The sequence below is a fragment of the Athene noctua genome, chromosome 7, assembly GCF_965140245.1.
Source record: "Athene noctua chromosome 7, bAthNoc1.hap1.1, whole genome shotgun sequence".
Classification (NCBI taxonomy): Eukaryota; Metazoa; Chordata; class Aves; order Strigiformes; family Strigidae; genus Athene; species Athene noctua.
The window spans coordinates 6,305,675-6,322,475 of record NC_134043.1 but is presented as its reverse complement, the minus strand read 5'-3'; the positions used below and the strand labels follow the sequence as shown (position 1 = coordinate 6,322,475).

Sequence of the window (16,801 nt, the reverse complement as noted above, 5' to 3'; positions counted from 1 at the left end):
ATCTACTGATTGCAAGAATTCTAGGTTTCCACCTTGAAGAGCTAGTACACAACATATTTTTAATCTGAGCTTTTTACACAACATATGTTTAATCTTTCTTTTTATGAAAATAAACTGTTACTATACAAAATAATCACTTGGCAATGTAGCAGCACATCTTACTACATATGCTTTCGTTAGTATACAGTAAGTGTCTATCACTGTCACAGATACTGCAGAAAGAACAAATTTCAACACTGGCAAAATTCAACTGATAACTTTATCCGTTGGTTTTCTGTGGGCAGGAGCCACAAAAAGGAATTGTTCTGATGTGACTGGATCGGGGGCTAGACACCGTGTAAAAGATTCAGAGGATACTGCAATCTGATCGCTATAAAATGCATTATTTTGATCACAACCACCACCCTTCCACACACACACTTACTTGCATACTATGTCATTACTGTCCTTGTTTATTATGCAGTGTCCCCCATGACATCTGATACATTTGTCCACTTCACATTTTGGACCTTCAAATCGTACTGGACAGACACATTCTACACTTCCATCATCAGAAATAGTACATGATTCAGAATTCACACAATAATGGTGGCAAACATCTGCAAACAACATGAAAGCTAATTATTAAAGGACATTAAGGAGTATCACAGAAAAAATAATACCTTACTTTTATATGTTTTAAAAGGTACTATAATAAAAACAAAATTATGAATTAAGCTGATAGCTTACTGGCAACTACGAGAATCAAGAATACCCCATAAACAGATACATAATGTATTAACGATACAGCCTTGAGAAGTGAAGGATAAACTCATAAGAGATTTTTTTTTTTCCTTCTAGATGTCTAACCATTTATGGCATCATCACACATAATATAAAGACTACTGATGAGAAAAGCAGAGCAATGTTAATGTATTTAATGGGACATTGGCTGAATAAAAATTTTCTGATACATTCACATTACCATTAATGGCATTATGCTAAACTGAAATGGAAATAGTATTTTGAAATAATTAAGTTTTATTTTCATTTATCCACATATTAAAATTTCATGAAGTTCTAATAATAATATATAAAGACATAATCCATAAGTTCTACAAAAAACTACATACATGCTTATCTTTATAGACTGTGCAAGATCCCATTATCTTATTTAACTGCTTAAATGCCAGCAGAACTGAGATTTCAAGTAGTGAATTTTTTAACTCTTTAGAAGCACCAGTAACTGTTATTTTTCTCACATCCCTTTAAAAAACCCCAAGTTAGTTTCCAGAGCTACAATATACTGTTATCTTAACATACTGTTTCTTTTTTATTTATGTAGTAGTGACAACTTTATTTTGTCTGTTTGTTTGACATTTTTAAAAGTCATCATTTAAGCTCCTTAATGGGGCCAAAACATTCAAAGTCTCTGTTTCTAATACTTTTTTCAGTTCTCTGTAGTTAACATGCTGTGTTGAGATTTTGGTGGTCCTGATGGACAGATGAAGTAATTGATATATAAGGTTTATCAATTATGAACTATGCATTATTAGCTTAGAGTTAGCCTGGTCCATATTAACAAAATATTACCTTTCTGACACTAAAAAATGAAAAAATTCAAGTTATTTGAATCTCAGGATAGGGCTAAATGTAAGGCAGTACCAGCTAGAAGTAGGGCGTTATGGGGAGGGACTAGTTATCAGGGAGTGTAGTGACAGGACAAAGGGTAATGGTTTTAAATTGAAATAGGGCAGATTTAGATGAGATCTAAGGAAGAAATTGTTCCCTGTGAGGGGGGTGAGGCCCTGGCACAGGCTGCCCAGAGAAGCTGTGGCTGCCCCCTCCCTGGAAGGGTTCAAGGCCAGGTTGGACGGGGCTTTGGGCAACCTGGGCTAGTGGAAGGTGGCCCTGCCCATGGCAGGGGGGGTAGGACTAGTGATCCTTAAGTCCCTTCCAACCCAAACCATTCTATGATTCTATATCAAGCTCTTCACTAGAGCCAAATGGCAACCTCGGCCCTTACTCTGAAGTGGAAACTCTCAAGCTGCCATTTGACTGGGGTCGTGTTGTAAGCAGCAAATTGGTCTCCAATGCTAAAACTGATATATTTTACTGAGTATATTCAAGATGGACGATTTGTGGGGGTATCTCATAAAGTGGGAAACACATTTTGCTTATTCTTCTCTGTGTTCAGTGCTTCCCCCTCTCGGAGAAGCCTGTGGTGACTGCCCATGCCACTGGTGCTCCCCATGCTGGAAGAGCTCTGCTCAGGGACAGAGCACGACTGTTGGAGGAGTTATTTCTGTTTGATTACTCGCTGTACGTCTCCACCTATCTAGGCAGGCTGAAGACTCCTCTGCTGATGGAATCACTGCTGATCAACCAGAGAGGTTTAAAAGACACTAAATGAAGTAACTCAGTGTTTGTTGTTCCCCAATTCAAGATACAGAATGGTAATTTGCAGCAGGGGGGCTGTTTCTTGAACAAAAACGACAGTCGTTTGAAAGCTAATATTGAGAGGCATTTTATGAAAAAAGCATTGCAAAGGGGAAATGTTTCCATGTACGTTAGCACAAAAAAACCCCCCAAACAAAACAAAAAACCCCCCAAAACCTAAGAATGGGAACTTCATACTCTAAAACAGTTATTGTTTTTTAGTATTGATTGTAGTCACAAACACCTTTAATCTTGTGCTATGTCTAATATATATTTGCTACATTTGGCCTGAAATGACACAAAAATATATACATATATATATATATTTAATTTTTTTTTCCCTCCCTAAAGAAAGGAATTTCAGTTTCAGGGAAAGTAACAGCTTGTGAGCTCACTACATCCACTTTGAATGATTGCAACCGTGTGAAAACATTTTTTATTTTTTAGGCTGTTTGGGCCTTAAATGATACAAGAAATGAACTTTAACTAGTCTGTATGTCTTATTTCAGGAATTTAAAATAGGGAGTTATTTTCAAATACATCAAATTCATGTGTATATAATAACATGCACAATGTTAGTAGAATACTATGTAAATTCATTCACTTAAATTTATTTCAGCAGTGCCAGTGCCTTGACACGGAGCACACATTTTGGTTATTAGCCCTTATGTGAACTAATCACAGGAGAAACTCTGCACTGGGTAATTGGAGACGATAAGTATGAGGAAAATAAGGTCTTTGCAATCTGGCAATACTGCAAGTAAATGTCTTCTCTTTGCCATAAAAACCCACTAATAATATTTTCAGCTTGGAAGCATGAGTAAAATACCTATGCACATTCATGTATCATCCTTTGCATATGAACTAGTTTCAACCATATCATAGAAAGACTGAAAAATATATCTTAGAGGCAACCAATCTTTGCAATAATGTTATATTCATATATTCCAACATGCATACAAAGTGAATGTGATTAATAAAGCAAAAAATCATACATGTGTGAATAAAGCAAAAAAGCATATATGTGAATTTATATACTTTAACTGTAAACCTGTATAATTTCATAGAAGTTATTTGCCACAGAAAAAATACTCACAAAGATTGTAAGACTTTTTTTTTTTTTAAAGTATTAAGGTTTAAATAAACAAAAGCTTCATTTTATTTTGTATTTTGTAATGTGTTTGAGTCTCTATATTGTAACATTTTTCCAAAGTGTCAGCAGACAATCCAAATCTGATAATAAGCACTGTTTAAAAAGTACCCCTAAATTTACATTTAAATTAATTCTTAAAAAAAAAAAAAAAAAATGTTTGCAGAAGCATTCAACTAGAAACAATTTGTTTGGTTTTTGGGTAAGCCTCAAGTAAATATTTTTTCTTAATCTGTGTGTCTGTCTGTGCATGATTTATGTACTATACTGTTTTCAAATACCCAATTGTGTTTGCAGATAGTTATTTGTGGATCCATGCAGTTTGTTTAATACCAAGTGGGAGAGAATCACAATTACTGCTGGTTTTCCATTCAAAGGTTTCAATTTATTTCATAGCCTCCCAACTGGAAAGATATTCACTTTACTTCAGTATGAATCCTATTTAAGATACACACTAACCCTTTCTTTGTTTGACAGACCTTTCACTAAAATGAAATAATTTTGTATATTGTAGGTAATTCTAAACCAGACCTTTACTACAGCTAATTTCCCTTCCATTTTGTTTAAATCTACCCTTCTTCAGCAAATTCAACGAATTATGTACAAGAGATGATGGCTTTCACATTTAATATTTTATTCTATAACAAGATCTATGGCAGTCCTCTTATTTACAGTATTACAGTCAAAGCAAAGCAGAGTAGAAAAAAAGGAGATTACAAAAATAATTCTTATCTCATAAAAAGAATCAGTTTTAGGTTAGGGTTGCTAGTGACTCCTCATGTTGACATTTGTAAGACAAACTCTAATTTTGAAATGAGTGGCCAAAAGAAGAAATTCAGGATTATGTTCAAATGTCTTGAGTTTCTGGAAATAGGTAATAATGATCCATGCTAAGAGAAAGCATGGAGAGAAAAGAAAGATAAATGGAGTAAGAACAGAAGGCCTGTTGGTTGGTAATCTTCTTTCCCTCCTCCTCCTCTGCAAAAGAAGGAAAAAGACAAATTTCTAAAAAGTGAGAAGAGCCTTTCTAAAGGCATGGAAACCTTTGGAAAACAGTATCTCAAAGAGAAGAGACTGAGCGGTCAGTGGAATGAAAAACTAGGGAAAACTTCAGATGCAGAAGATAGAATTTTAGTTCTGAGAATTAAAGAAAAGTAATACTTATAAATCCTGATTTTTCATACCCAAAGGGGGTAGAAATCATAACTTGACGTGGTCTTAGACTGAGCAAAATCAAGGAATATAGAAGTGTGATGGTCAAAGTAGTTGTCAATATACAAATATACTGGAGTTAGAAATACAAATGGAAGGTAAGGTAGCAGTTCAAGACAGATGTGCTGTTCTGCAAAGATAAGGGATACCAGATGAATTCTTTAACCAACTGCGTCAGTTCAATATGTTTAGGTATTCCACCAGTATATGACAACAAATATGAGAAGCTGGAGTTGAAAATTTTAACACAATTATTTCTACTGACAAAGTCAGCTGCCTTGTATAGCTCCACTATATGTATTCATTCATGAAAATAAGTAAGTAATTCCTAAAAAACCTTTTTCTTTACCTACACATGTAGATGCATATTGCAGAAATATGTTCAAAGATCACCTGAATACATCAGATTACATTCCCTTAGCAGTATGAATAATTTTGGGGCTTAGTTTACTAATGTGTGCCAAAAAAAAAAAAAAAAAAAAAAAAAAAAAAAAAAAATCACTCCACCCGTGTTAAACTTCCATTTTGCAGAATTTTTATTATAAATCTGGATTTAGTAGTTTGTGGAGATTACTTACAGTACTGACATCTGTCTCCTGTATACTCAGCCAAGCAGTTGCAGAAGGGTTGATTCCCAGCAGTGACACTGCAGGTTCCTCCGTTTTGGCAAAAATGATCGCAGACCGTCTGATTGCAGTTTGGTCCTGTAAAACCCAGCGCACAGTTGCAGGTAGGCCTCCCTATTCAAAACAAAGAAAACTATTTTATGATAAAAAATAAACATCAAAACTCTAATCAGAAATTTAAAGATTGATACACTTATTATAACAGTAGCAAGCGTTAATGTATGTACATTTCTCTAGACACGAATAAAACATACCTTTGCAAACATAGCCTGAATTCAGAACTTTTTAAAAAGGAAGTTAGCACTGTAAGATGTGAGCACCTCAAAAACTGCATCTATGCACTTTACACTTGTTTATAGACGGTAATTGACTCTTTATTTGGAAATTATTTTAAAAGATGGCCTTACGTAGGAATTTAAGATATGACTAAGCACTTCAAATCATCCTGCTAGGCTGGGTTCCTCCAGTAGCAGAAGATAAATGTTTGTATAATCAACACTGGTGACTCTTCAGAATACACTCCATTATTCTCAAATCTAAAGACCCTTACATATAACAACATGAATATACAAATAATTACTAATTCACTAATAGTCAACTTTACATAACAATTTTTACTAAAGCACAAGTATCTGTGTTATCTCAGCCCTCTCATATAATAAATACCGTATCAGTAAAAATTGTTGTCTTGCATCAGAGCAAAGATGCCTGTAAGGTGAATATTCAATGTCTGAAAAGTAGTGAACACTCAGGGATGAACTTTTGCACAAAATGAACTCCTAGTCTATAGCTTCTTTTTAAAGAGTTTTAATATAGTGTTTACACACTGGTGCCTTTTCCTCCTATGATTCTTTCTTATTTTAATTTTCCCATTTTTCCCTTATCTAAATCTAATGTCTAAAGGATTTATAGCTTTCTTACAATTCCATTGTTTTATTAAACTCTTTCACTTTTCTCTGACTTTTATCTTAAGGTTTATCTTCTTTAAAAAAACCTTCTAGATCCCATAAATGTTTTCCATCTCCTGACTTTGTATTGAATCTCACTGGTAATGTTCTCTTCAAGTAAATGACCTGATGTGTCCAACTAGTCATCACCCTTCTTACTTCCCAATACTCTATTCGCATTCTTGTTTATCTCTTACAAAACATTATTTTTCCCCCACTCTCCTTCCCTTTGCTTTCATTCAACCTTTAGGATTTTCTTAAAATTAGGGAAAACAGAGGGGAGTTTAACGCTTTTCTTCTTCCTGGCTCCCTGGTAAGGAAGGAGATGAAGATTAACTGAGAGCTGATGACACTTCTGAAATAAAGAGGTAGACAGGATGGTCTTTATTTGAATCATAAGAAACCCCACCTGTAGCAATCAAGACCATAACTGGGTCAAGTGCAGAGTAAGGGATAGCTGACAGGCAAAGAATAAAGTCACACGCATATCCTATCTCTGAGTAAAGGGCCATGATAGGCTAGCAACACAATAGTAAATAGGTATAGGCAGGAAAAAAGGAATGTCTTGTAAGTAGACTACAGAGAACCAAAACCACCTTACGTAAGTGGTAAAAGTCTAAGAATTAAGATGGAGAACCAAAATGTCTTGAACGGGAACATCAATATTATTTGCTATAGCAAATTTGGAAGAGGAAGGCAACTAATGGGCTACTGTAAAACTAACATTTCCTTGATATCTAGTCTTTGCTGATGACAGAATGGTGTTCCATGTTAAGAAGTGTTAAAGTCAATCAGATTAGCAAGGTAACCACATAATGTACTGTATGTGTGATGCAAAAACCCTTTGGAGTGGAATTACAGGCATAGACAGGAAAACCAGCCTATTAGATTTTATTATTGACTCCCCAATCAAGATAATGATATGACTGTAGAACCCAAAAGAGATCAGAGAAAGTCAGGGAATATGTTAATGCTGACTCCAGTTATCCCTATATTTACATTTGAAAAACTTCACACAGGAACAAACTTCTTACTTCTTGGGGGGGGGTGGGTGGGTTAGGGAGCACACAAGAGAAGTGATGCTTAACTTGGGCCTGACGTGGTTTAAAACGTACAGAAGAGTCAAAATCCTAAGGAGTCAAATGAAATAACTTTTAAGGGTTACCTTTCCATAATAATCCTCCCTCATCTTCATACTGATCTACCAAGAAATCCTTACTGCTGCCTGACTTACTGAAGCGTTATGACTAGGTCCCTTCCTTGCTGTCTTTTACCTTATTCATTGTTTGCTCGTTTTAATATGATGTCAAGTGTAGGTATCCCAGACTACTTCCACATTTGCCTCCTGACGTCTCTTCCCACAGCCGCATCTATGCAATCCTTCTTACCTTTTAACTTCTTCCCTATTTACTTGACTGTCTCATTAAAGTCATGTAGATTAAACCAAATAACTCCATAAACCCCACGATTCCAATCTTCCTCTGGTCTGTCTTTGTTTTAATACTAGGCAATCATTTAATATCATATTTGTTGGATAATTTTTCAAGGCAAGTGAAGCACTCTCATTTTTTCTACTCTGATTTATGCAGAATGATTTATTTATTCTTTTTCCTTCACTTCTTACTCCTCTTACATGAAACCCTTCACATAATTCTCTTCTATATTTTCTATTTTAAGCTATGCTAATTTAAAATGTTTTGCAAATCATCGTAAAGGCCACGAGATCAGTTAGTCTCTTCCTCTAATGAGTACAGCAGGAACAAAACCACTGACTTAAAAATAGCTCCAACTAGTTTAATATGCATCAGTCTGGTTATTCATATCTGTCCCCTGTGATCTAAACATTAAATCAAAGATGTTGAACTCGGATGTTAGCACAGATTCTTTTTGTTTTTCCCCATGTATACACTTGTATTTAAATTTCTGGCCCCAAGCCAGGGGGTTTCACGCAATCCTTCATCCGAATCAGTGTTTCAATAAAAAAAAAGGTAAAAAAAGTAGCGATAGAACATAGATGTGGAGGTCAGAAATCAGTTTTTATTATTAATAATCCTCTATTTTTTAAAATGATGGGGCAAAGATATTTTCCTAGTTTTTAGAAAAGATTATTACATTCTTTGCTAATGTAGCCTTATAAATATGCCAAACTGCTGACAGTTATATGAAAATTTAATACAGTGTTGCCTAAACCCCATTTTTGTCACTCAATTTAACATGACTTTTAGTCATGTTAATAGTTCATTGCCTATTTATACACAGACTGTTGGCATCTAAAATAATACTAATAATGACATTTTAATCTGCCTTATTCTCATAAATTATTTCTGATGCAAAACGGTTCCGAGAACAGTTTAATGGAACTGCAGTATTAAACACTGACAATGCCATAAGGTTTTGTATCATAGAATCATAATCTAGATTTATGTTTGCAAAGAAAATAGTCATGTTAACCAAGATGTCACATATCCTAACGAACAACCATTGGATGGTTTACAACTTCAGCATTCACACTGCTCGTGAAGTTTCAGGTTTAAAGCCATGCAGACACAGAAGTAAAATTGCCTCTTCATTCCTGACCTTCACCACCTCAGAAATGTTCACAACACATTACAGTATAGAAAAATAATAATAAGGAAAGTGGTTCATGGAAAGCTGAACTACTTCAAATTCAGCTAACCATCTTTTGGTGTATTTCATGCAGAAATGAGTAAAAATCATTTTCTGAAAGAAAACACCAAAAAAATTCCATTTTGAGCTCTTCCTTCTCCAGTGCAATCAACTGGATTTATTGTATGAGAACACTGTCTTGTTTTCCTCTGCCGATTACAGATCAGCATCCTAGCTTTCACATCCTCTTCTTTAGTTTACTTCCTAACATAATAATCCCAAGAAAAATTTCTTGCTTCGATTACTTATGTTGGAAAATGTTGTTTGTCAATGTCAGGGAGGACAAGGTGGCAGCACTTTCCCAGCATCTCATGTGTAAATGTTCCAATTTCAAAACCACAGTAATAGTACCTAGAGAGCAAGAAGCACAGCTCTTTTTTTTGTTCAGGGTTTCTCCACTCTCAATGATTTACAATCAAAGTGCATGCACTTTTACTATTTACTATCTCTAGGCCAACTCTTGGATACACCAAGTTTCTCACTGTGTATAAGCAAGTGGAAATATAATGTAGTCCCTATATAGATGAGAGTATTTTGTATTTAAAATAACATTTTAAATTTTTTTTTTTTGTATTCTAAATAACAATTTTAAAGAAATGAATTGCAGAAAATACATTAAAGGGTGCCTGGTAAGATATATAAAACAAGTAACAAAATAGGAAACTTCTCTGGGGAAACAACATACTCGAAAGTCACTATTCTCTGAAGATTCTCTATGTAGCCTCTCTCTTAAAAAATAAGAATAATAATGATGTACAAAATATTTAATCTTAATTCTAGAAGTGATAGAACTTGAAAAAACCATAAAATTCTCATATATTTTTTCAAATGTTTTGTATCGAATTTAGTAAATTAAAGGAAAATTTATGGTTACCCTAGGACATATGAGGTTATTTTTGGCAGTAGGACATGAACGAAATAATGTTTTGGCATGAAGATGAAATGCAATTTCCCTCTCTCTTGCAAAGAAAAATAATCCATAAAAAGATGTTATGGATTAAAATCCTACAATGTTCAGTAAGGTTTTGATTGCAGAGGCTGTAGTTACTCCTAGTTTGCCAATTTAATTTGCTATATAATAGCAAATAACTTTTCAAATTACCTTCAAAAATAGCTAATAAATATTTTAGTGCACTGTCTCTAATAGCTAGGTGATTCCTTTTGGGAATGTAATCATGTATCTTAAACTTCTATTTAATTTTGTAATGAACAGAACTCTGAGGAGATAAACTTTGATTCATGCTATTGCCTAAACAACAGCAAAATATTACGCATTTTGAATGACCACATAAGGTATTTTACCTTAAAAAAAAAAAAGGAAAATAGCACTATTTTTGTAAGCTTTCTGCAAGTTTTGAAACACGAGATCATCCGGATGAATGCCTGCACCAAGACATCAATTATTTATGTCTTCCAATGGTAAATTCAATACCAGCAACGTGTGTGTTTTAATTTGTTATATACACATTTGACTTGCATGTTTCACTTGCTGTCACTACCAAAGCAAACAATGTGTCACTACACCAGCCTACTGTAAGTAATATCATATCTTCTGAAGTAGTTATCAGCAGTCCGTGGGAATCACATTAATTCATTTCTGTGTGACTGATGAACCATAATTAGCTTTACTGAACCAATAGCAGTGGAGAGAAGCTGTATCACTGTACATAATTAGCAGGTGAGCTGTTTGGGATCAATCCCCACGGATATACATTCTCTCCATGCTGTGACAGAAAGGGAGAAAAGAACAATCTCTAAATCTAGTAGTCTCAGAGGCTGCTCTTATCAAGGCTGGCTGTGGCGGATCTTTTGGGACCCTTAGATCAGCCGTGTGCCAGACCAGACAGCCTCAAGCTCTGGCTAAATACCACCCCTCGTGCCTTCCCACAGGCCCTGTCCTGGCGACGAGGTGATTTAGCATCCCCCTTTGAGACTTTGATAAGACACTAGCAAAGTAAAAAGGTTCTTCACTGACAGTGTTGTCAGTATGCACCATCGTGTCCCAAAATCAGCTTCTTTTGCTCAACAAACAGAATATAAAATGATAACTACTTTACACATAATTATTTTTTGGAGAATATTTCACCAATTTTCATTTAGTGGAAAGATAATAATTCTTCATTCATTTCAATATAAACATCACAATTCTACATGGTTAGACATACCCTTTGTATTTTGAATACGGATTTATCTAATTTTGTGAACTAGTTAGATCTAGTTTATATGTTCAAGACATTTACTAAATTACTGCCCCAATATTCTTACTTAAAACTGTAAGGAAAAAGGAAGTGCATTTCATGGTAACATTTAATTTTTTTTCCAAATTCCCATTAATTTGGCTTACTGGAAAGTGTTCATTATTATACCCAAACTTTTAATTACACGTCTCAGATGTGTACTTTTAATTAGCTGATGACATTTTCTTTGTTCAATTATTGTAGTTCAATACAACTGTCATAAACTTATAAATTTTAATTAAAGCTGCCCCAATCTCTAGCTATATAATGTTCACATAGGAATTTGCCAAAAGGCTTAGCAGTAAGTAAACCGACAGTGAATAATCCCTGAATTGCCAGTGGGATTTGTTTAACAAATTATCATTTGTGTGCAGATAATGAGGTTCTACAATTTAACACATCCAGCAAAGATTTAGCACAATCATGTTTTAAAAAAATGAGTAATACTCTGCAATTTACTTAATTAGTTATCACATTACTATTTTATATTAGGTGCTGAAAGAGAACAGGATTTACACGTTCGCCAGAACACACACATTCACTAGAAGAGTATTTAACTTGTTGCGTCATTTTATTTATATCAGAATACAATGAAAGGTTTGTTTTCAGGTTATCTCTTCCTTGGTTTTTGAGCCAGAAGCCAACAGTGTGGAAATTCCCTCACTGCTAGGGAAGTCTCTCAGCAGCAGGGACCCTGCAGAAGCTCATCTCCCTGTGGGGCTGAATTCACTGGGAGTCCTGAGGCTTTCCAAGGGGCACGTGTGAAAAGGCACTCGTTAGACTGACTGCATCAAACCTGTTTGAGTTGGTTAATATACAAGAATTGATAAGGGCAATCAGGGCTTCTAAGAAAGACAGAGTCAAGCAAGCTAAAATTATCACAGGTCATTTACATTTTGAGGATAGGATTTGGATTGGCACTCAGACATATATGGCTTCTACAAGTTCCAGAGGAAAAAAGCTCCATAGTTTTGAAAAAAAATGAATTTTTAAAAAGAGAAAAATAGGAAAATATGTGCAACTTGATTGCATCAATATAGCAGGTCAGTTTGATGAAGCAATTGTATAATGGATCAAAAATCTAACTGCTGCTTTTTGAGGAACTGGTTGTGAGCATGATAGTAAAGGAGATGTTATGCACATATAGCAACAGCACAGTAGATCAAATAAAAATTACATTCAGCTGACTTTATTTTAACATAGTAATTTTATCCCTTCCAAAAATGTGATGGAATTCTCTACCAGAAAAAAAGTGTGCAATGTACCTATTGTAAGCTGACTGGTCAACCTGGTAGTATGTAATATTCTAAATCTAAACACAATATATTGCTTAAGTTCTACAACCATTAAGGAATTCCTGGTAAGAAGGAACCTTTTTTATTCCTACACATAGCAACGTGTAAGAATAAAGTAACATATACACTAATGACTCCCATATGAACCTGACAAAGCAAATCAACTCTGCCTTGAAGGCTGAGACAACAAGGACATGAGTGAATGCTGCTCTGGTCTGGATTTCACACCCTCCATCCAAACCAGGAATGGCACATGCAGCCCCTGCAGCTACATGTGCACCCACTGAATGCAAGGGCTGAATGACACGCTTTGCACAGTGGTATCTGACTGGAAAGAGGAAACAGTTGTTGCAAAAACAGTTGAGAAATTAAGCTTTGTTGACTTAATTACAGTTTTCAATGTTTTTGGGAAGTCCAGTTGAGCTTCCCTCTGTAAGAAACATATTGGTCTTAGTATATCATGAATTAGATTAAACTAGGATAAGGGGACATCTCACTGACATGCTAGTTTGTTTCAGTAACATGCAATTTATGGTCTGATATAGATAAGAAATACAGTCTGATAAGAAATAGAGATTTCTTCTTAATAGAATATTTACAGGGTCCAGGGGCTAGGCATGCAAGGAAGATGAGATGTGGATCAATTTGAAAATTTTATCTGGAATGCTGGATGGAGTCATGTTGATTTAGGAGGATATGGAGTCTTTTTTCCAGATCTCCGGCACATGAAAGTTATGGCATGGGCTTCAAGGCATGGCTACACTCATGAATTCGAAATGGCAGATTGGAAATCTGGTTAACTTGAAATATGATTATTAAAAATTTGATGAAACTGAGAAAGTGGACACAGCACAGCAGAAGAATGTTTCTGTCAGCAGGTATGCCCAGTAAGAGTCATCAGAACCAGCTCTGTGTTGGCGTCGGCTCATAAAGGCTTGGCACACTTTGGCCACGCGTGGTACACTAAACTTTAGTTGCAGTTAAAGGTTTAGATTCGCAAAAAATCATGCAATTGAATAATGAAATGTGGACTGTGGTGACATCCATGCTGGCTCTCCTGATGCATTTTTGGTGAAGACACATTATCCTGTTTGAGACAAAGCAGAAATAAGGCTAATGCCTGCACCTCCAGGCCCTCTGTAGCAGCTGGGGTCATGCTTAACAATTTAGCAGAAGTATATTGTAGAATCTGCTCGTATCTCTCCTTTACTCAATGGTGACCAAACCTACTACACTTATTATTTCAGCCAGGCTGAGAGACTTCAGAAGCTGGATTTAGCAGCGGGGGGAAAAAAATATCCAGGTGATAGAATAGCTGTGTGAGCACAGCAAGGGTTAGTTGCCTGGTAAAGAAAACATGAGGTGAGTGGGCCCTATGGCTACTGCCAAAAGAAAAGGATTAAATAAACCCCTGGGGTCTCTGCAGGATTCAGAACCAAGCTGAGTTCTAGGAGCTGAGTTATTAATTTTATGAAATCTTCTAACCCCACAAAAGTATCAATTAAATGCCAGACACAAAGATGTGGGAGCAAACATCCTCTCTTCAGATGACAAGGAAGTTCTACATGTCATTGAAATCACCCGTGACTTACTTTCATCCACTTGCATGTCCTCACTAAACATGTATTGATCTCACTACATTGATAAAAATCTCTGCTTATCATTTGTCAGTAGTTTCACTGGCTGTTAGAAGCAGTTTCAAGTATAATTAATCAACTTCAAGTACAAGTAATTCTCATTTTCTAATATTTAGTCATTATTAGTGATGCTAACTCTGAACAACATTATTAACACCCAAGTACTCAGACCAGAAAAATCCCCTGTCTGCCACACAACAGATTGCTAGATTTGCATTCACTTGGATTTTTGCCACATCTCGGTAAATACGAAGAGGCTCCAGAGAAGCCAGCATAGTAAGTGAAGCTAAATTACTAAACTATATATGCTGAAGTTAATTAGTGAGGAGTGCTGAGGAAAACACTGAGATCTAAGCCCCCTCTGTCACAGAGACTAAGATACCTAATTCTGCATTAGAAAGTGCTCTCTCTGTGCTAAACTGACACAAACTCCAAGTTTTTGTTCCAAAGTCAGTACTTCTCTTTCAGAGAGCGGGGTGTTGGTCACTTCCCACAGGAGAAAATGATTCACACCAGCTCCAGCAGCTGATAGGCTTCTGGGAAGAAGAGACTAGACAGCAAACTCTTCTCCAGCTGTACTACTTTGAATCAAATATTTAAGTATTCCTTTGAGCAGAAAATAGAATTCAACTTTTCCTTTCTCACAGAATTACTAAATTGTAGCATACTTACCACACTTTCCCTCTCTAGCCCTAACACTAATTGCACTATACAAGCTACAACAGCTTACCTGTTAGGGAGAAAGATCAACTGTCAAATACCCACTTTTTGACAGTTAGGATAATCTCCCTGAAGATAAGAGATGTAATTTCAAACTCCTTCATGAAAATAAAGGATCTGAGTTCTGATTAACCAAATCTTCCTGAGAATTAGATGACTAAAATGCCTATTTCATGAATTCCAGTAAGACAAAGGTAAGAGATTGAGGTCACAGAACTCTGTGATTTAAGAAAATATCTGCATAGATGTAAAAATTTAGAGAATTGATATAAAGAGAGAGCAAGACGTGTGGGGTTGTTCCAGGTGTAGTTTGTCTGGACTTAACGCTTTACAGTTCCATTTCTACACGTCAACATGTGCATCTTTATACTGAATACTTACTTATATGCTTCCTTTTCTGGGATGAAGCTTAATTCTGCTAAACCACTGAGATATGTGAATGAAAAGTACTATTGATTATAAAGCAAATGTATGGTGTATATACTGCTAGTTTGCACATCATTTAAGTACAGACAAAAGCAAATACATTACAAAGAGGAAAATAATATCAGAAACAAGGAACAAATTCAAACATTTGAATTAAGAGAGGTATAACTGTAAGATACAGCTGCTCAGAAATATTTACCGAGGAGAGAGGCTCCGCAGGTTCCTCCATTCTGGCAGTAATTGTAGCAATGATTAGTTTCACACCTCTCACCGGAGTAACTTGGCCAGCAGTGACATCGGGGATCCCCCTTCTCGTTTATAATGCACTTTCCTCCATTTTCACAAGTTAATTTACAGGTATCATCTGCAGCAAGAGCACACATGCAGAGTTCTTCACAACAATCCCATTTCATGTAATTGGCAAAACAGAATGTTGCATCTTAAATAGAGCTACGGGTCTCTTTCAGAGGGTGGGATGGGGGAAATACCACTTTTCAAAATGGAGACAGTAAATTACCACTTCTGTTTCCACAGTGCTAGAAAGAACATGCACTTAGACCACCATAAGCACTGGAAAGGCTGTCGAGAGCTGCGGAGTGGTGGGGACTGTGTAAGTTAGTAATGACAGGATGAATTCCTGTCTGAAATTATCATTCCTAGTTAGTTTAAGAATTTAAAAATTAATGTTGCTTTCACCTTGGGGATCTCGTGAAACTTCCCAGTCATTTTCTGGTGACCTCAGCTTTTCCCTATTTGATTTCCTGGATCTCTCTTTCACTCTATTAACTAAATACCCTTCTTAACTAAACCCTATCCAAAATATTTAAAATGAAATTATTCAGCCTTTAAAACCTCCTCAAAAAAATGATATTTGCATACTAACTTGTTGCTTCTAAGCCCTATTTGCTGATTTATTTTCTTGTCTGCTCAGTCTGTAAAATCACTAAGAAGAGATACTGCCTGCTGCTCTGCATTCATTGAGTGCTTATGGCAGTAGTGCCACCGTCTTAGCAACGAGGTACAAGGTGACACAAATTTTGATTGGGCTGGATTCCATCTTTCCATAAAGCCTTTTTGCAATTAGAGTTGTGCCCGTCTAGGATATACTTTGAAAAAGAAATCTCTATTCATTCCAGTGAACAAGATATAAAATCATTCAATGACACCAACAAGAAATTAATTATAGACTAGCACACTTGCAATGCTCAAACATCCAAATAACTGTAATCCTAAAAGAAACAGACAAGCACCTTTTCAGCCCAAAACATGCTTTCAGCAATAAGACCTTTCATTTCTCACACAGCAAAATAAATCCCGTGAAGCCAGACTGCTTCCTAACTAATCCAGCATTTGAGCCTACATGGTTTTTAACAAAAGGGATACCACAAACACTGAGAAGTCTTCAGTAATATATCCACCAGCTGCAGATATTTTGCTGAATTAATCTGGTTTCGTTAAACAACTAA

The 16,801-nt window shown here is 35.7% G+C and overlaps 1 protein-coding gene across 1 annotated transcript in view; it reads right to left on the bottom strand.

Annotated features, from left to right (window-relative positions):
• LRP1B (LDL receptor related protein 1B) overlaps positions 1 to 16,801 on the bottom strand; it is a 370,405-nt gene that overhangs the window by 20,852 nt on the left and 332,752 nt on the right. The window contains exons 80-82 of the mRNA XM_074910092.1: positions 15,535 to 15,699; positions 5,359 to 5,520; positions 425 to 599 (exon numbers count right to left, since the gene is read on the bottom strand). Of these exons, the coding sequence (XP_074766193.1) occupies positions 425 to 599; positions 5,359 to 5,520; positions 15,535 to 15,699 (502 nt within the window). The remainder of the gene's footprint in view (positions 1 to 424; positions 600 to 5,358; positions 5,521 to 15,534; positions 15,700 to 16,801) is intronic.